Here is a 19,907-nt window from a genome sequence, read left to right as displayed (position 1 = left end):
GACCTGTGCCAAGCTGTGGATATACACCAGGAACATACAGCATACAAGTGAGTAATTCACCTATTCCCTGTTTGAACACATTACACTGTACCTGTGGTCTAAACATACAAATAAACCACTGTTTCTCACAAGGAAAATTAAGTAGCAGATTTAAAAGACAGAAAGAGAGAAAATGAGAAGCAGACAATGTCTTTGATGACAGATGCCAGAGAAGAGTATGGGGGGGAAAAAACTGAAAATGTAATGATTTGAGAGACAAATTAATCAAAATACAAACCATTCTAATAATGTCATTTATTATCCTCACTGCTGACACCATTAAAGTAACACATCTCCTAACACTCTGTTTGGAACCCTGAGAAAATCTACCCTCGTGACACTGACCACACGTCATTTTGCAGTTGTATCCCTCTCAGTCTGATCCTGGATCAGCACGTGAAACTGACAAGGACAGGGCCATCTTACAGTGTAAACATTTTTGCAAACGGAATCAAGGGTCAGTCCTGCTACCGGTCTCCATGTGAGAGATTTCTTTATGACAACAAAAGCTAAAAGGATCTTCGACAAGATGTGTGGTTGTAATTAGTGCTACGTATCAGAGACCAGAGCAGCTTAATAATGGGAGGGAGCTGAGGGTGAGTCAATTATCCTGCGCCTGACCTTAGTTATAGATACATGTAACAGGGCACAAATATGGCTTCAGGAAGACTGTCTTCTGTTAGGACTGCGGAGACGGGAGAATAATTCAGTATACTGAGTATAACTCATTCCATGACTATTAAATAGCACTACTGACTGGATATTAAGATTTGGAAACTTTTGGAATTCTTGCCATGTATTTAAGGAAGCAGTATATTAGAAATAAAATCTGGTTTTCACAGGCACAATGGCACATTTGCAACCAAAATAAAAGGACAGAGCACAATGCCACAGTGTGTGTTGGCTCACTGGTCAAAGTAGTTTAACTTTTGTACAGCTTCATTTACTACCCCAAAAACAAGTATTTCCTGCTATTTGCATATGAGAGGTTGTTTTACACACACACTCTTTGGGCTCATTACTCCCCGAGAATGATAAAATCAGATTGAGGCACTGCAGGCTGAAGTTGTGAGAGGATTTATGTGCTTATGAAGGCAAACAGGGACTTCAAAGTTGTCTTGCATGCGCCCCCATTTGCCATAGAATGTCATCCCAACGGCCTGCATGGCGCAAGGTTAATGCAGCGCAAGTTTCTACTATACTGCTGCCTTCAGAGCGTTAATTTGCTAGTCAAATGCTTTTTCCTCCGGCTTAAAGAAATGAATGCTCAATATGAAATGTAATTAGTATATCGAGTACAGTCATGTGGCTTCCACCTTTTGTCCTTGCAAGCCAGAGTGCTGCTGTTGTGCTGTTTCGTACCATTAAGTGAACATCTAGCTGGCTAGGAGAAAAGGCCAGAGTTGGAGGCCACTGTTGTAATGCCACAGCTCCAAACATGATTTTCAGGAAAAACACTGAACAAGAATGGAATGATGAGAAACAAAATTCATGTAGAACTTAATACACAATACAAAACATTCAGTGGATTACTTTGGTGTTTTGACGGAAGTAAAAAATACTTAAGGTGGACTGAAATCAGAAAAAAAAAAAAAAAACAGACCGGCTGCCGTTGTACAAAGGACAACTTGAAAGCTGGACAGAATACCTTCCTATGTCAATATTACAATCAGTGTGTTTACACACATTTATGTATTCTGATTATTGTCAACTTCTGGCAGTAATCTGACTTCATAAACGTCATGTAAATACATCCCTTACCCGATGTAAGGGATTGAGTTTCTAACAGAGTCTTTACAAGAGTACAGGTTCATGACCAAAACTTGGAATAGGAACAATATTGCTATGACAGTGCAGAATGTGGAAAGATCATATAACTCATAGTAGTGCAGCCTTGTAGCCGAAATCCAAAGTCAGACTAAAACAAACAAGTCTAAATAAGTCATTTCGACAGCTGAACAGCAGGTTATTTGTAAATGTCTTAACACATGCACTCTTGAAAGACTGGCGTCTGTCCTTCTCGCTGCACCATCAGTCCAAATGCTCAGATCAGGAAAACATAAAGAAAGGCTGCAGCGCTTCAAATATATTGCTAATACACTTTAAATAGTTTTAATTTTATGGTAGGAGGTAGGGGAGAAAACTGACGACCCGCATGTGAATGCAGATTCTACAGCAACCACGTTAACGCAGTGCATGTAAATGCATTCTGATTTCCTGCAATTACCCGATGTCTCCCAATAACAGTTTGTGTTGATGTAAACGTAGAGAATAACCACAGTTCAGCATAATTTTGTAAAAATCCATGCGAGCCACAATCCATTTTAAGAGTGTAAACTCTAAACAAAAACCTTGAAAATCCCACGAAACTGAAAACAGACCTAGCACCCCCCAAATTAACTTTCTACAACTACTTTCCCACAAACGCAACCCAAATATCGCTCACTGGTTAACACTCATCTATTGTTATTGGGCACCAATGTCTTCCATCACAACAAGACTTGGATATCCCACAGCGGAAGTACCGCCTAGATTTGGCTACATCTTATAAGATGAAAAATGGTTTCTTGTTTCCCACTATTGTGTGACAAGAAGTCATAATTATCTTTACTATTGTGATGATGCAACATTTGTTTTCGAAATTTGTTTAAGATAAAATCGTTTTAAGACTAGAATAGTAAAAGTTTTCAGTGTTTTGTTCTGTCAAAATAATTTTCTATACATTTGTCAGCTCATAAAAGGCCTCAAGTGAAAGGAAAAAGTTTCAAAGCAGAGAAAATGGCCCCACCCAACCAACCACCCCTGTCCAGGCCTGTTCGGCTTCAGAACGGCTGAGACAGCAGAATTCCCTGCCACAAAGAGGCCGATCTTACCGAGACCCAGCCACATGCAGTGGAAATGCTGCCGCGAGACCTGTAGCTGAAATGCAGCGTAAATAAAAGTTTGCCGTTTACATAGATTCATAGCTGCTATGGAATGTGTATACAAGTCAATTGTCAAATATAAGTGTGCATGAGAATGCATGTTTTAATTGTCAAAGGCAGAAAGGCATATTCCAGCCATCAATGAAGTTATATATTTTTTAAAGGTCTCGAAAGTGTGTAACAAGTAGAGCTGGAGCTTGCTTGAGGTGAGAGGTCAGCTTTTGGAGATAAAATCATTTTAGGGGAGAATTTAAGTTGAAGGCAGAGTGCAGCATATCAACTGTAAACCAACCTTAAAATACATGTTCGCAGCAAAATCAAAAAGGAATGCATACAGAAAAAAAAACAACATATCACCCATACTCTAAAAGAATGTTATGAATTACTGGAATATTTTTTTGGAATTCCTGGAATGATATCTGTACCCAATGCAAAGTTAAGCTGTGACGGCTATGGGTGGATAACTTCATTGATTGAAGAGAATGCCAGTCAGCCCTGAGCCCATGGTACAGTTGAAGAAGCTGACCCAGTCCAGTTTCCAGATATCAGTTGACCAGCGGGGAAACTGGTGGAGATGTGGGGTGAAGGCAAGTAGCTTTGGTGAGGCTTCAAAGCCATAATGGAGAATAGGTGTGAGGTCTCCAGCGTTGTCCTGGTCATTAAGAAAAAACCTTGGTGCCAATTACATGCTCTTCATCCAAAGCTTTCATCACAGAGACCTGAAAAGAGAAAGAAGAAAAATAATAATAAAAAGTTGTCTCACAGCACTTTTGTTTTTAGTTGTACCTCAAAAACAAAGATAGAAGATTTTAGAAGATAAAAATGGCAAATCAAACCGATAGCGCTACAGTGTATGCACAGTTGTCTACCTCAATTCACAGCAAGCTAAAACCATGAATGAAGAAACAGATTATCTTAGTTAAACCCATTAAGCAGCATGAAGCCAACAGTTTGATGCTTGTGCATTGTCAGGGGCAGGTCTGGGACACTGTCAAAGTTTAAGCTAATATAAGTGAACACAGCAAACTTCTGGTAAAGTACCGTATAACTACACGGAAATTAAATACAAGAAAATCATTTTTACAGTTCAGACTCTACCAGTAAGGAGATTTTTCCCCCACCCTTGGACCACAGAAACTCACCATAAACTCTTCTCCATTATTGAACTTCTTCTCGATTTCTTTGCCCAGGTCACCATCTGGCACTTTAAGGTCCTCTCTGGTTACTCCACCATCATCCAACAGGGACAAGAAACCATCTGAGACCCCTATTACCTAAATGTGCCATCAGACAAAGAACAAAAACAGTGAAATGTTAAAACACTAAGACTGTCATTTTGCAGTTGTGGTTTAAAAAAAAAAAAATACATAATAAAAATGCTGGGGGGGGTGTCAGAGACAAATAAGGCATAACCAGTGCCAGTCAACATAATCCTTGGTGGAATGCCATTCGAGAGCAGAGGAGCAACAGGAACATCACATTTAAGAGTTAAAAAAGGCCCCTTGTTAAGCTCATTTTAGCACTACATTTCTGGGATTCCACTACAGTAGCTTTGCATGATTCACAGTTCAAAAAAAGTCCTTATTTATCTTATACTGGTCCTTTACGCAGCCCCTCAGTTCACCCTCTGTCTGAAACAAGCCGTTTTAGACAAACTGAACATCCTCCAAAAACTTGAAGAGTAGCCCTGAGCAGAGCAGTCGAATACCTCAGACTGAGCGGGTGGATGAGTGTGTCGCTATACTTTGTGGGCGTGCAGTCACTGCTGTGCCTGGAGCAGATGACCTGCTGGGGGTGTGGCTGAGTGCAGCAACTGTATAGCTGTTATGACATCACAACCATAAGGAAGTCCTGACGTATCTTTTAACAGGCAAAGTGTCTTAATACGAGCCGTGTGCATTTCTCCGTGGACTGGGCGTTTTGATACTTTCACAGTATTCATATAGCATCTAGACCTGCTTTATAATTTAAAAAAAAATGGAAATCTCACTTTCTACAATATGGGACCTTTAAACCTGGCTGCTGGGACAGCTTTAACACCAAAAGTGGCAGACCAGAGAGTCACTTAGGATAAGCAACGTACATCATGAAAATCAAGCTAATAGAGAGCGGCAGCGACACAGAATTGACAGCTGCAACAGAGACCAAAGGCTTTACTGTGTGTGAATGAGCAGTGTTAGTTGTCCATTTAACAGAGCAGAAACTTTTGTTCAGTGCTGCTGGACACACCAGCTCCATCACACAGCCAATGCTACCTGAAGCATTTTAAAAATGCTTAATTTGAGCTGTACCCATGCTATACATAAAGTAAGTCTTTTATAGGATGGGCATATATTTACAGTAAGACCAAATAAAAATATTTTAACTCTAAGCCATTGTGGAACATAGCCACGGTGGGTGGTTGCATAAGTACACCAAGAAAAAAAAAGGTTATTTACAAGAATCTTTTGCCACATGTAACAATACAGTACACATTCAGTCGAACAAAACTGACCCCCAAAACTAAACCTAGTCTTCTCCTAACATACCAGCCATCGTTTACTTGTGTTGAATTGCTATCTCAAAGGAGGCCTCTAATCAGGGCAGAAGAGACTGCTTGTTGGCCAAGCCAAAACCTGCTCAGCAAGTTCAAAACCTGTATATCCTTTCACAACTACTGAAGACACAGCACTGCTCTGACGCATGCGACACACCCGTTTAGCAACCGAAAAAAAAACTTCACTTTGTCACATCACACCTTTTCATTCGAATTAGGTTAAATACAATCCAAGACATTATAGGATATGGATGCACTGGTGGTATAAAGTGCTTAAAACACCCTATACTGGCCAGGGAGACTATTATTGGCTTCCAGTAAACATTGCAAATGCTACATACCCCTTGGTGCCCCCTAGGTTACACCAAGAGATGCAAAAGGGACATCTCACCTGGTAGTCTTTCCTTGTTACATTTGGGACATCCATGTTATGGGTAGATGGGCAGATATCTTCATACTTCTTCTGAGTAAAGAGGTCAAGTCCAGTAAGGTGAACCTGGGAAAACACCATAACGGATTAGATCTGGCTTCAGGCCAAGTAAGCATTGGGGGTTACTTGTAAAACTGGGAAACAGTTCAGGCTAAATTGCAAAAGTGCCTTAAGCTCCGCATTCCAAAGGATGCATGAGGAGGTTTTACCTTGGCATGCCCATGCTTGCCAGTCTTTGAGGTAGACATGTCAACGATCTTACAGGGACGTCCTTTCAGCATGACATAGCCATTCTTCCTCAGTGAGGAGCACTGCATGGGGTATGTTGAGGAGGCCCCAGAGTCCCCAGTGGTGAAATCATCATCCGCCATGATGGGCTACTTCTATGTCAATCGGATGAGCAAAAGAAAACAAGAGCAAACATAAAATGTGATTGACTTATTAAGATGTTGAACCAATACAGCAAATATAAAAAGGAGGAATAATCAGACTTTAGTTATGTTACAGCTGGTTAGCAGATTTGTAATGCTAAATCATAAACGTAAAACTAAAACCACAAACAAGACCAGCTTAGACTCCCCAGCTGTCAGTGATAGAAAGGTGCTGAACACCTTGTGTCCTAGAGATGCTGTGCTTACGTGGTCACGCTCAATCTTTTCTCCTTATGGGAAGTGGACAGTGGTTGAGCCGTAAGTGCTTAAAAATCAATGACCTGAAATCAGAGTGGGTGATGTCAACTAAAAGTGCTTTGCTGCACATTGCTCGGCGATGAAATGTGTATTACCAAGCTAACGCTGACGCACTTTCGGATAGCAAAATTGCTAGCGATCCAAGTTATGCTCTAATTTCATTCATTCACTTTTTAAATTCACTCCACACACTTGTGCACAATAATTATCTAAAAAAAAAAAAAGGTGGTGTCATCACATCTCAACGGCCAACTGTTTGAAAGCTAACAGCTAACGTTAATTTCTAATGCGTCGAATTGACTTGTACGCTATGTTGTTGCCATCAAACTCTCTTTCATACACTGTCCGGGGGAGATACCCAACGAGTTAGACATGCTAGCCATCTTACTAACGTTAGTTCATCGCCTTTAAAAAGTAATCTAAAAATAGCCCAAGTTAGCGTCATAGTGGCTAGGCAGTTTAGGTTAGAAAGCTAGCAAACACCATTAACTAGCTATGTTACGTGGCAGTTGGGCCAGATGAGCATTTTCCACGGTAGCGTAAAGCTAGCTTTAGGTTCCCACCTCGTGTGTTTTCTGTCATCGTTAGCTAAATTCGCTTGCTAACACCACCCACACCCTTTGACACCGACTACTGCTAATGTTAGCTTAAGTAGTGTGCTAACTTCTTTCAATAGCTCACCAAACATCGTCTCACTACTCAGAAGTTACTGATTAACTACCGAGACGACAAATGCCTCCCAACGTTACACATTAGGTAAGGCGTCACAACAACTCAAAACAACAGGCTACTTAGGTTAGCTTACGCAAAGCAAATGTTACTTATAAGCCTCTGCGTTTAGCTTACCTTGTGTCGTGCTTACAACAAAGAGGGAAAGTCACTTCGCATGCGTAGAGATTTTGTACCGCAGGAGGAGCAGAAAGGGCAGGTACTGGCTCCGGTGACGCGGTGCAGAGGGGGTGGGGGAAGGCTCGCTCGTTGAAATCTTGGGACTGTGCGGTGGTACTGGTGTCTGCGGGACGTCCAAACCGCCACGCACACCGCAACAGAACTATCCAAGAAAAATAAGAGACTTTGTAAACTTGTAATCGTGCAGTTGTTCGACTAAATCGCATTAGCAAAATATGCAGATAAGTGGGCTTAGTTAGTTCAGTCATAAGCAGTGGTGGAAAGCAACTAGTACATTTATTTAATTTGCCTCCTGCACTTTTGAGTGTAATTTTGAGGTACTTGTTCATTATTTCAGCATTTTTATTTCCTGCTGTTTTATACTTTAACTGCATTTATTTGACAGCTATATTCACTTTACAAATTCAGATTTGACATACAAAACATATGATCATCTAATAATTCGCTGTTGTGGATTAAATAACCCAATAGAATATAAAACACTTAAAATGACCTCCACCATGACCAGCTACAACATTGACGTGCTCCCTACAGGTGAGTACATCACAAATAATAACCCAGTAATATAAATATATAATAATATGACACTCTGAAAGGGGCCAATCGACATAACAAGTGCTTTGATACTTTTGTGTTAATATTTCTTTACTTTTAATCAAGTACATTTTTCAATGTAGGATTTTATTTGCACTGTTTTTTTTACAGTGGGTTATTGCTACTTTCAAGAGGATCTGAATACATCCTCTTCTGACATTCCTCCTGTATAAAAGACAACTATAATGATGCAAAGTACTGTGTTTCCTGTGGTCCCAGGTGTGTGTTAACTCATGACTGTTTAGCTCAGAGCAAAAATGCAGCGTTTACTGGGAAGAGCACAGCCAACTTGTAATTAGTCTTAAATTGGTCCCGGGGCATTTCTGGGGGCTGTGTAAGAGGGACTGTGTCTTTGGATAAATAGACCTGTCTGACAGCAGAGTACATTTCCTCTGGTGTCAGTTAAACAGTCTTTGCGTGGATCTTCTAAAGGAATGCAGGTTCTCTAAAACAGAGCACCCTCACTTGGGTGAATAAAAACACAAGGTTTTGTTTTCTTAAACATCCCCTCCTGACATGTAATAAGATGTATAAAAGTACAATTTGTGTCTGATATAATTTTTATTTCACAAAAAAGTTGCCTCATTACCTCATTAATATTATTAAAATTACATAAACTGTTTCTCTCTCGTTGACAAATCCAGAATCTATGACAATGCAAATATTTGTTGTTTCAAAAGTTTAATTGCTGGACACAAGATGTCTCCTACTCCACTTAAAAGTCCACTGTCAGTGTATGTGCACGGGAGGTTTCATGTTTCTACATCACTTCTGTAAGTTGCACATTGGATCACGATTGGCTTCCAAACTAGTTCTGATGACAGAAAGTAATCCTCGATCATACTTGCCTTAAACTCAGGTTTAAGGTGAGCACAGAGAAACCTTCCTCCTTCAGCAGATGAATGTAAACAGCCTTCTCGTGTCAAACTCATACATACACACAAACACCGTTATGCAGAGTGGAGGTCAAACATTCAAGTGAAGTAACGACAAGCAAAACACATTTATGTGTGGTGGGGGCTTATGATTATATTTCAAGACAGAAAATGTGAAGTAATTCCATAAATATAACATAAACATAAGGTAATATCTGAATGTGGTAACCAAATATCACTACAGTATAACATACACTTTAAGTAATAGTACTTGACTGTCTCTTCTCTATAGGGTTCTGCAAATATAAATACTGTTTCCGTTCCTTGATAATTCCACAGTTCTAGTTTTTTAAATGCATTTTTAGTGGTAAACCTGCAATAACTGTTTTCATGGCCACTTGTTGGGTTTTTAGAGCTTATTTACTGAAAACATGTGTCTGGTGGGGCTGAAAACAACGCTATGAGTGGTGGAAGTGAACCAAAACACTAACATTTGAAAACTACAACAATACAAGATGTTATAAAGTCAGTAGAGGAGAGGGGAACTGCAGAGTCAGGTCACAATTCTCTGTAGGTTTAACAATACAAGCGACCCCTTTCATGTACAAATAGTCATGTGACCCATTATTGATTATAGCCACATTAACCATCAAGTCACAAAACTGCAATAAAAGTTTGTATTTTGACTAAATGTAAATATCACTCCATAACAGAAACATTATATTGTCACTGCTGGTTTTTGTGTAGCGTTATATTTACATTTGACTTTAGTCCTCAATTTACCAAGTATTATTATAATACTGTGAGGATAAATGTACATAAACACTTGACATTTGAAATACTGACAGATGAAGACACCCTTTCACACACATACAAATAGACTACACAAACACTGTCGTTTCAAGCATCTGTGGATGTTTTGAGCTGCTGCAGTTCTGTACCGTCTTTGGGGCTCTGTGCCAACTTTTTCCGTCCCTTGTGGAAGACAGCAGCGATCTCCTCAAAGGTTTTGCCCTTGGTCTCAGGGACCCGAAGATAAATAAACACAGTGAAGCCGAGAAGCAGCACAGCAAACAGGATGAACACGTAACAATCCAACCAAGCCTGAAAAGAAAAATAGAAGAAAACAAAAAGACAGGAGTCAGGAGGGACAGTGTGTCTGATTTTGTGTGAATAAAGGATTTACATGTCAACCCACATGCAAGTGCATGTGTTGCCCAACTTTACAGTACATGTGTGTCCTTTCTGCCTACCTGTATATATATGAAGGTCATGCCTATGATGAAGTTGCTGGTCCAGTTGCAGCAGCCAGCGAGAGCGATGGCCGCAGGCCGAGGTCCCTGGCTGAACAGTTCAGCAACTATGAACCATGGAATGGGACCAGGACCAATCTCAAAGAAACTCACAAAGAGGAAGATGGCAGACATGCTGACATAGCTCATCCACGAATAGTCACTCTGGAGGGAAGGGTACATCAGTCAAGAGAAACAGTTTCCTGCCAGCGTAGTTTCCTGATTATTTCAAATGATCGAATGCATCTGTTTGTCTTGTTCTTGTATTTTCCGGGTCACAAGGGCAGTCCCATAAGTAGATGGAAGTTCAGCTCTAGTAGCTGACAGACTAAAGCTCTGACACCTGATTGAACTAACCTGGAATTTGAGGCCCACTGTCATGGCAACTGCACAGCAGCACATCCCTCCCAGACCAACCAGAGTCAGAGTGCGCCTGCCAGCCCTGTCCACCAGTGCAACCTAGAACATACAGTACACTGTTTATCTGTGCATGTTTGTGTGTGTTTTGTGTGTAGAAGAAATGAGATAATACCAGCTCATGTTCATGGTTTAATGTCCATATGTGTGTGCATGTGTCTGTGTGTTTTGCATCCTCACTCACAGACACCAGAGTAAAGATTGTGTTGATGACCCCGACACCTATAGTGGCGTAGACTGGCTGAGCGACACCAGCCCGGGTGAAGATATTCGTAGAGTAATAAAAGATCTTGAAGACAAAACAAGTATAGATTTTCTATAATTACAAATATGAAGGAACAGTTTGTGTGTTGGCTTTGCTTAGGCAGAGTGGGAGGTATTTTGCAGTCTCCTACAGATCTACTTGGCTTTACATTTTCATGCACATAAGCTTTCTTTTAATGAAGAAATCAAGCAATTAGCTGTTTTTTGAACCAGTTACTGCTGATGTGTACATATGCTTTAACAATGAAACCATGACATTCCTGTCATCTCCTCATGCCATCGAAATCACTATAATTTTAGTTCAACTTCAGTGAAGTGAATGAGAATTAGAAAAAAAGAGAAGTTTGCCACTCACCGCATTGATGCCAGAGAACTGCTGGGAGAGGTGCATCATGAGGGCAACGAGCAGCTGCTGTCGGTACACAGAGGAGCGGATCTTGGAGAGAATACAGAGCAGTAAAAGATTATCACTGCAATGTCTTTCAAAAGCACACGACTAAAAGGCACATACATTTTGGTGTATTTCTACTACTATCTAACAACATCATGTTTGTTTCATTGACTGCTGTCATGCATGAAACAGGTATTTTAACATATTTTGCAATTTTAGAAATCTGGTGGGATGGCTTCATCTGCAGCCCTTTTACAGTAGGTTGTGTCAGGAAGTGTATTTAACATTAATTCAATCATCTTTCAAACTAAACAAGTTGTTCACTTGAGACAAGATCTTGCTTTTAATAAGGCGTAGCAACTAATGTTTCGACATAAAGCATGTCTTCAGAGTTACTCTGATGTTGAAACGTTAGCTCTTACTATAACTTTGTCTCAATCAGTTGGCTGTTGAGTCACCGGTTTGAGCTTTAAGTTAGCTGATGTGCAGAGACTCCTTCACTGTTACATCACTATCATATCGCTTATCTAACTAATGATTTAACATTAACTATTACAGAGATTATCAGTGTACTTTAGTTTAGCTTATTAATTTGGATGTTTGAGAGGGTGTCTCTGTCCACCCCGAGGAGGAATGTCAGGACTATTATAGTTGCAGTGTAATGAAAGTGTTCTGGTGGCCTAGGGAGTTAATATAACCCAAAAATCAAAAATTTTTAGGTAGTTGTAACAATATATGTCAAGTGATCCTCTTCCTATAGACATACCAAAGAAAGGATAGAGACCCTGGGTTCATTGTCTGCCTCCTCTTTCTCTCTCCTCATCTCTTCCAGATCAAGAGTTGCATCATATGCCCCCTTTAGACGATACAGACCTGCAAGAAAACACAGGGCGAAGGAACAGCAAGAATCCATATAAATGACTTATTTGCAGTGGTGGAAGAAGATCCTTTACTTTAGTAAAAGCAGCAGTGCCATAACGTAAAGATGTTCCATTACAAGTAAAAGTATTGCATGTTTATTGTTTGTTTAGTCTGTAAAAGGGGTTTATGTTCCAGTCTATTTTTTGGCTTTCCACGGACTAAATATAGATATAACGTGTTATTTAGTGAGCTTTAGAGGCTAGCTGTTTCCCCCTCTTTGCAGTATTTGCTAAATTAAGCTAACCAGCTGTTGGCTGTAACCTCATATATAGCAGTCAAACATGAGAGTGGTATCAATCTTCTCATCTAACTGTGCAAGAAATTGTTGAACTATTGCTTTAAAGTATCTTGTGTAGCCTTTACACTGTATGTTTCTGAATGATTGAGCATACAGTGTCTGGATAAGACAGCACTACAGAGAGAAAAAGGATGACAGAGAGAGTTGCTTTGTAATTCTTACTTTTTTGAGCCTCTTGATCCTTGCCCAGTACAATGTAAAGGTACCGTGGGCTCTCAGGGCATAGAGGTAGCAGAAAGGATTGTAATACTGCCGGAGCTCCAGACAGACCAAGCAACAGGGGCCACATATCATCATTACCAAGTAAAAAGTCCAAGCCTATTACCTATTTCCACACACAAACACACACAAATATAGCTTAGGTTAAATGTTCAACATGTCATCAAGCAAAGATGCTGCTGTGGACGTGCATGTGTGTGTGAGTGCACCTCACCTGGCTGATGAGGATGCCAATGACAATGGCCAGCTGGTGTAACGTCCCCAGAGCCCCTCTGTAAGCCTTGGGTGCAATCTCTCCAATGTACATGGGCACTAGCCCAGATGTCAACCCTGAAACACACACATCATGAGTTAGCCGACTTTAAACAAGCATTCGCTGTTGGATATATGACAATATAGAGAGGCATTTTTTTTTCTTTCTTCTATCCAAGTGCAATTTAGGAACCCATGTTAATTTTCTCTTAAATAAATATTAAAAAATTAGCTTTCGATATGATCGTGAATGAGTATATTCCTAATGATAATGAGGACAACTTGCCTCTTCTATTGTTTATAACCGATAAACATTTCCAACTAAACTACACAAGTATTAATTGAAGGTTATAACATGTGCTTTACTGTACCACAGTAAAAGCCCATAACAGCGCGGCCCGAGATGACCATGATGTGAGGTTTCCACATCCTGCAAAGTCCCATCAGCAGTCCAGCAGCTACGGCCAGAACATTGACCATTAACATGCCTTTTACCCTGCAAGACAGAAAGAGTTAGAAACGTGGAAAGGGAGATATAGAGAAAGATGGATGATGAATGGGCATGTGTACCATGGTATTATTCCATCCATTGACCCAGGTTTAACTTTTCACTTTTAACCTATCATTCTCCATAATTTTCCTCAGGTTCCTTTTTCCACCAAACTTTCATTCTTGCACTATTGTGTTCTCATCATTTCATCCTTCCACTCTCACCTCCCTCTCAGGTCTCCCACAAATCCCACCAGGAAGGATGATAACATGCCACCGATGGAGAAGATTGCCACCGACAACGACCAATATATGACCACGGCAGGGTGTTGTCCCGCCTCTGCAAACTCTTCTTCTTCTGAGCTGTTTTCTGACAGGACATCGTCCCTCTCTGACCACACCCCCAGGGACCGCCCATAATGCTTTTCAATGACCTATGGCACAGACATGTTTGTGGATCATCAAGAGGTACAATCACGACTGCACACACAGAGACAGACAAAAGGGCAGAGACAAAATTTGCACACACACACATACATGGATCCATTCTGCTAAAATCTAATTTACCAAAATGCATAGTAGTTATGACATTCATTATGCAACATTACATTTTACTGGAGAAAATGTCAGTTAAGCAGAAGAACAACAGAAATGTCTTTGATTGTGCCAATTTAGTTCAATTCAGTTTTATTCAATTCAATATCGATTCAATAATTTTGTCAATTAAAATCAAATAAACAGCAGAGGCCAATTGAAAAGATGCCACTTATAACTCTAGTTCTGTGAGACTGTTGCAGCCCTTTAAGGATTCGAATTTCAGCATACCGACATGTGTACATCTTGTGAATGAAACTGCCTGCCTTGTCTGCACAGTGGCTTACAAGGTCCTCTTGCTGGACACCATTATATGAACAGACCAGGGTTGCAGTGAGTGTGCATAGTATTGGACAGCAGTCTAAGATAATTTAACTTCTTTTTGAGTATACTTTCAACCTCTATTGGGCTTAACCAATCACCCAGTTGCCTTGGCCCACTGAAATGTACATGTACAAACTCCACCATTCAGGAGGAAGCTTCTTTACCCTATGACTCCTTGCGCTATGTGGCAAACACCGCGGGATTCTGCATCTACTAAGTTGGTTGGCAGCTGAAAGATTTGGACTGGCCTAACAAAATCACAATCTTTGAATTATGAAGAAAAACCAAAAGCAGGAATATCATCAATGAAATAAGGCAGATGTGACTGCGATGGCTGTGTCATGTGCTTCGAATGGATTGTATCCTAAAGTTTGTGCTGTGGTGGACTCCTCCTGGCAAAAAAAAAGCCTGGAAGGCCAAAAATGACCTTGAGCAGAACTGTGACGGATGAGATGGCCAAGATTAACTTAACCTTGGCTGAGGTTCAACATGTTTCCAAGGATAGTGAATGGTGGAGGGAGCTCTGTGTGGCCTGATGTCCCACAGGGGACGAAGAGGATTAAGTAAGTAGGTAAGTTGGTTAGCAGCTAAAGAACAAACTGACTGGTGGTGGTGGTGAAGTGCTTTGATAACCATGGCAAATTCTGCAGAAGAGATTCAGGACATTTCAGTAGACATAGCAGGGCATGGCCAGCCGTGGATCTGGGAATGAATATTGTAATCTGTGGTGTGCTTTCTGTCCTGAACAATGTCCACATAAGGTCTGAGCTTAAATTGGCCAAAACAGGGCACAAAAATGGTGGTCAGCAGAGAGGGAAGCATGTCTCTTGCCTGCCCAAGCTTCCATTCCAAGTTTGTCTTCACAGTCCAAGATGTAATCCACAGTGCGGCCAATGAAGGCAGACGTCATCACCAATGCTGGTGATAGACTGCGGGTGCAGTAAAAGAGTGCAATGCCATCTGTACAGAACTGGACCAGAGGATGTCCTCATCAGAGTGATCGATGGCGAGCATAGTGTCGTCCTTCGGCAGGGGATGACATTGTGCCAACCCTGCCAGCAGCTTTCAGCAGAGAGACATTGGCACAAAGTAAATTCTGTCCTGTCTGGTGCTCCACAAGGCACGTGCTTGGTTGAGAAACACTCCATGTGCTACTCATTGCAGACCAGAGAATTTCCGACAGTTTTTAGACATTATCCCCACTGCTCCAGGTATATACAGGGAAGTTACACTTGTCTTATAGGGTCGGCTGATTAGCATGCCAATATCAGTATGCTGAGGCAATTAGATGGCCAGTTAGGGAGCAAAGCCTGTGTTAAAGTAGAGCCTACCTTCTGGGGTGCGTTGATGACTCCGAGACTGTAGCCATACTGCAGGGACCCTAGAACTGCTGTGAATACAGCCAGGGCCAATGTACCCGTTAGCTGCTGCAGGAGTGAAATTAGTAAAGGACACACACACACATGAATGCATGAACAAACACAAAATTTAACATGCACCTGCACACAAGCAAGAACATGAGAGTGTAAATAGTCACTGAGTTGTACTCTCATAGCACACAGCCACAAATACAAGTGCATATAGTGCAGAAAAAAAGACTTTATCCACATTATCAATGGATTAATCGGTACTTCATGCACTATTTCTGACAATCAAAATAATGCTTACAGACCGAAGGTACAACAGTTACATAATGTTTAAATGAAACATTTTGCATGTGCTATAAGTATGTTTTAACTAAGATCTTGTCGTGGCAGACACATCAGAAGTCAATTCAAGACAACCTCCTAAACAAAATGACAAAAATGCAAACACAAAAAACACTGAGGAATAAAAGGCTGGTTATTTCTTCAGGTCCGAGTGGTAAATGTAACCTTCTGAGTGCCTAAAGCTTCACATGTCATCAACATAGTGACCAGCCACCTGTTTGCAAATATCGCATACAAGATTTACAACGAAGATGTAGAATATGTAACCATTTTATTAAATACACATAAAGAATGTATCTGTCAAGAACTATCTTACCTTCCCCGACTCCATGATGAGTCCAGAGTGTCAGCCAGGAGGTTGGTAATGATCAATGAAAGCTGCATGCTCTATCACGCTGTGTCCACTCACTAATCGACAAACACACGCATGCACACGCATGCACACACGCACACATACACCTACAATACTGACAGAACTATTACACATAAATGAATAGTGGTAGTGATTCTCTATAGACGAACACACCCTGTTGGAGAGAGGCAATAAAATGATAATCATGATGACCAATGGAATATTTTGCACTGGTTTCAGGATCTCATGTGTGGTGTTTCAGGCTGGTAAATTATGGACAATGATATACTGTATATTGCAACCGATAATGGAATACAAAATTACTGTTGTTGCTGGTCAGATTCAAAGTTGTGTTCTTTCTTATAATGACATTTGGACACTATTATCTCTCTCTCTCTCTCTCTCTCTCTCACACACACACACACACACACACACACACACACACACACACACACACACACACACTTGCTGTTAATGATATACTTGAGGGGCGGACAAAGTCTGAGGGTTGAAGCTGATACAAATGTGCACACTTGCAAAAAAGACAGGCTCTCTCACAAACACATCCACAAAAAAAAAAAAAAAAAACACACACACAACTCCAGAAGCATAATGCTCTAGTTTCATTTTATTTCTCTCGTACATCTTCTCTTTTACAAAACAAATAAATCCCCAAGGACATTAGTAAAGCAAAATAAAGAAAAACAAGAAATAAACAATAAAGAATACAGTGGTTTCGTCTTTGAAAGGAGAGTCCTCAGTGTAATGACCATCAGCATTTTCCAACGGGAAGAGTGAATTCCATTATGGACAAACATAGTAATAATGCCCCATTCACACTTTATTCATTAACCACACACACAGATGCATGCGTGCACACACACAGGGAAGACAGTGGTTTGTTTCTTCAGTTCGGCTCTTTATTGCTAAAATGTTAGCCTGCTCCCCCTAACAGAGACCAGTGAACCTAACTTACAGCTGCACAGGAACAGCTACTGTATGAATGTGTAGAAAGTGCTTGAAAATATAACTGAAAACTTTTAATAATTTAACAGAAAAACTTGATTCAAATGATCATTACATCATTGGGTAACTGGGTAAATAAATGTGTGTCACCTCACGTTTGTTAACCATGGGCCAACATACTGCCAAACCTGCAGTATATCCACTAAGACTAATCCGCATTACAGTGCTCTCCAACGTGGATGAGTATGCATGAACTAGTCCTCCCTCAATAATGTTATAAATTCAATACAGTATGTATTAATGATTGAGCTGTACTAAATATTTAGAAAGAAATGGCAAGGTTTTATCATACCATATTCAGTTACTCCTTTCAAAGAATAAATCAAGTCTTAAATTTGTTAATGTACATCTCCATTAGAAGAGACAAATAACATCAGCAATGTGTTAAAGTTAGATAATAACACAGAAAAAAAAACCAATGTAAAGTAACAGTATAGGAAATAAAATTATCATTTATAACGTGAATCTTTTGGCCTCCATTTTAGTTTTGCTTACATCATGCTAGGCACTGTACAAACAGGTAGGAGCCAACATCAGAAGAACCAATCAGGGAGGAGCATGATTTAAAAAGGACACCACAGCTTTCAACAATGAGTGCTTTCACATGCACACAGTATTCGGAACAGTAGCTCATATCCTGCTGAGGTTGTATTCAGGATAAGTTGTTTATATGCGTATTCATATTCCCTACAGTCACATGGCTGTATTCGTGAATAGCCAAAACACTACTGTGTTAAAGAAAACAGAAACATACGCCAAAAAATGAACCACTAATATTGCCTATTTTTAAATGCTTGGTGTTTAAATACACCAACTCATAAACTCCATACTAAGAAGATAATATCATAAATCTGCATGTAAACACACTCAATGTTGCTTTGATCGCATTAAGGTAAAAGTTCACGCACAGAGACTGAATTACAGAGAATGACTCTTTCTTTTTTTTTGGACATTGATTTCGATATCCCACTTTGATTCGAACTTGATTTGAATGGGACTCATTTCCACATCAAGTCACACACACACACACACACACACACACACTTATGCACGCACTCACACACCCACACTAACATACACTCCTGATTTCAGAGACACAGATGTGCTGTACATTTCGTCAAGCTTCAAAAACTGACTGACTCAGCCACAGAAAAAGAAAACCGAAATAAATGGAATGAACAGAATGACGCTCTCATTGTTCATTTAATATTACAGTATATCTGATGCAGCACCTTCAGAGTTTAAAGACGTAAGAGTGAAAAGAGGGAGATAAGTGTGATGATGATGATGATGATGATGACAGCAGGAGGGAAAGAGGGAAAAAAGGAGGGAAGACGGACCAGTGATTTCATTTTAAAGGGACGCAGACATCATCTTTGCATACTGTTAACAACCCGCCTATGACAGCAGAGCGTCTCACCGCATCTCTATCAGCGAAATGCGATCGAACGTTAAATCACAATTCAGTTTAATCGGGGCACGAAAAGATGGCGAGAGGAGGAAGTGGAGGAGGAGGAGGGGAGTGACAAAGGAGAAAGAAAATCAATCAGGTTGTCTGCTTTCACCGCCGACATCCAGAGTAGATTTATCATCCCTCAGCTGCCCTCCCTGTCATATTCAGAAGCATATATTTAAATTTATATTAAATCTTATTCTCCAACCTCTGAGGCGTAGGGATGAGCCCCCACATGGCAGATAGGAAGTGAGGAAAATGGAGGACATGGGTGTCAAAGGATTGAAAAAGTGATGACTAGATCCACCAGGAAGGAGCTGAGGATTAAGACGGGGGGACAAAAGGAAGACAAAGGGTGACAGAAGGAGGCAGGTGTAATGTGTATTTCTACAGTTGTTGAACACTTGAATGCACTGGTCCTTTTGGACAGAAGAGGCAAAAAAGGGAAGAGTCACAGACAGAGACAGAGAAAGTGGGAAGAAGACAGTATTTGGAAAGTCAGTGGCACCAGTTTGCCAGTCAGTTGAGTAACGATGGCTTCTGCATGACCCGACGTAATCTAGGGTAACATGTCTCTGTATTTAGATCAGGTCTTTGTTGTTATTCTCTACGATAACTTTATTTTTTTTTCTACTCTGTTTTAGTCTCTCCAGTGTTAAAAGAGTTCACTTGTGGCCTCTCCGTCAACCGGGTTCATTTTGTGAGATCTGCCGTGGGCCAAGGTGGGTTGCCCGGCTGGCCAATGGGAGAGTGAGGCAGAGCGGACGAGGGGGGGAGGGGCCATCACCAGTTCATCATAGAGTTTCTGTTGAGGGTCATGAAGAAAACTTGGCTGCTACCTCCCGAACGCACCGATGCGAAGAATACCTAGAGAGAGAGAGAATATCACAAACATAAACATTTTCACTTC

At 40.6% G+C, this 19,907-nt stretch overlaps 3 protein-coding genes across 4 annotated transcripts in view; all 3 read right to left on the bottom strand.

The window, feature by feature from the left end:
- Window positions 1-279: 279 nt before the first annotated feature.
- On the bottom strand, window positions 280-7,479 carry LOC139297410 (eukaryotic translation initiation factor 5A-1-like). The gene is made up of 5 exons (XM_070920058.1): window positions 7,465-7,479; window positions 6,139-6,312; window positions 5,891-5,995; window positions 4,106-4,237; window positions 280-3,682 (listed from the first exon to the last, which is right to left on the bottom strand). Exons 2-5 carry the CDS (start codon window positions 6,298-6,300, stop codon window positions 3,623-3,625), a joined length of 459 nt encoding a protein of 152 aa, XP_070776159.1. The 5' UTR covers window positions 6,301-6,312; window positions 7,465-7,479; the 3' UTR covers window positions 280-3,622.
- Window positions 7,480-9,896: 2,417 nt separating this feature from the next.
- On the bottom strand, window positions 9,897-16,497 carry slc2a2 (solute carrier family 2 member 2). 2 transcript variants are annotated; one of them, XM_070919851.1, is made up of 12 exons: window positions 16,483-16,497; window positions 15,789-15,884; window positions 13,765-13,973; window positions 13,422-13,546; window positions 13,013-13,128; window positions 12,742-12,904; window positions 12,127-12,233; window positions 11,325-11,405; window positions 10,890-10,994; window positions 10,646-10,747; window positions 10,250-10,453; window positions 9,897-10,100 (listed from the first exon to the last, which is right to left on the bottom strand). In XM_070919851.1, exons 1-12 carry the CDS (start codon window positions 16,495-16,497, stop codon window positions 9,897-9,899), a joined length of 1,527 nt encoding a protein of 508 aa, XP_070775952.1. The 2 variants fall into 2 exon arrangements, with proteins under 2 accessions (XP_070775952.1, XP_070775953.1); XM_070919852.1 differs by having other exon boundaries at window positions 15,789-15,881.
- Window positions 16,498-17,983: 1,486 nt separating this feature from the next.
- Window positions 17,984-19,907, bottom strand: part of LOC139297262 (TRAF2 and NCK-interacting protein kinase-like) — a 56,652-nt gene continuing 54,728 nt past the window's right edge. Inside the window, exon 34 of the mRNA XM_070919849.1 lies at window positions 17,984-19,864. Within this exon, the coding sequence (XP_070775950.1) occupies window positions 19,781-19,864 (84 nt within the window). The 3' untranslated portion in view covers window positions 17,984-19,780. The remainder of the gene's footprint in view (window positions 19,865-19,907) is intronic.

The sequence above is a fragment of the Enoplosus armatus genome, chromosome 15, assembly GCF_043641665.1.
Source record: "Enoplosus armatus isolate fEnoArm2 chromosome 15, fEnoArm2.hap1, whole genome shotgun sequence".
Classification (NCBI taxonomy): domain Eukaryota; kingdom Metazoa; phylum Chordata; class Actinopteri; order Centrarchiformes; family Enoplosidae; genus Enoplosus; species Enoplosus armatus.
Note: the sequence above shows the minus strand (reverse complement) of the source record. Positions and strands in the feature narration are given on the sequence as shown.

Excerpts from the sequence above, each read along its gene's own strand:
- LOC139297410 (XM_070920058.1), bottom strand. The coding sequence starts at position 6,300 with ATGGCGGATGATGATTTCACCACTGGGGACTCTGGGGCCTCCTCAACA. Across the intron at positions 5,996-6,138 it reads GCAAGCATGGGCATGCCAAG|GTTCACCTTACTGGACTTGA; the intron begins GTAAAACCTCCT and ends GTGTTTTCCCAG. Across the intron at positions 3,683-4,105 it reads ATAATGGAGAAGAGTTTATG|GTCTCTGTGATGAAAGCTTT; the intron begins GTGAGTTTCTGT and ends TTCTCTTTTCAG.
- slc2a2 (XM_070919851.1), bottom strand. Across the intron at positions 10,748-10,889 it reads CAATCTTTACTCTGGTGTCT|GTTGCACTGGTGGACAGGGC; the intron begins GTGAGTGAGGAT and ends TGTATGTTCTAG. Across the intron at positions 10,101-10,249 it reads TGACCTTCATATATATACAG|GCTTGGTTGGATTGTTACGT; the intron begins GTAGGCAGAAAG and ends TTTTCTTTTCAG.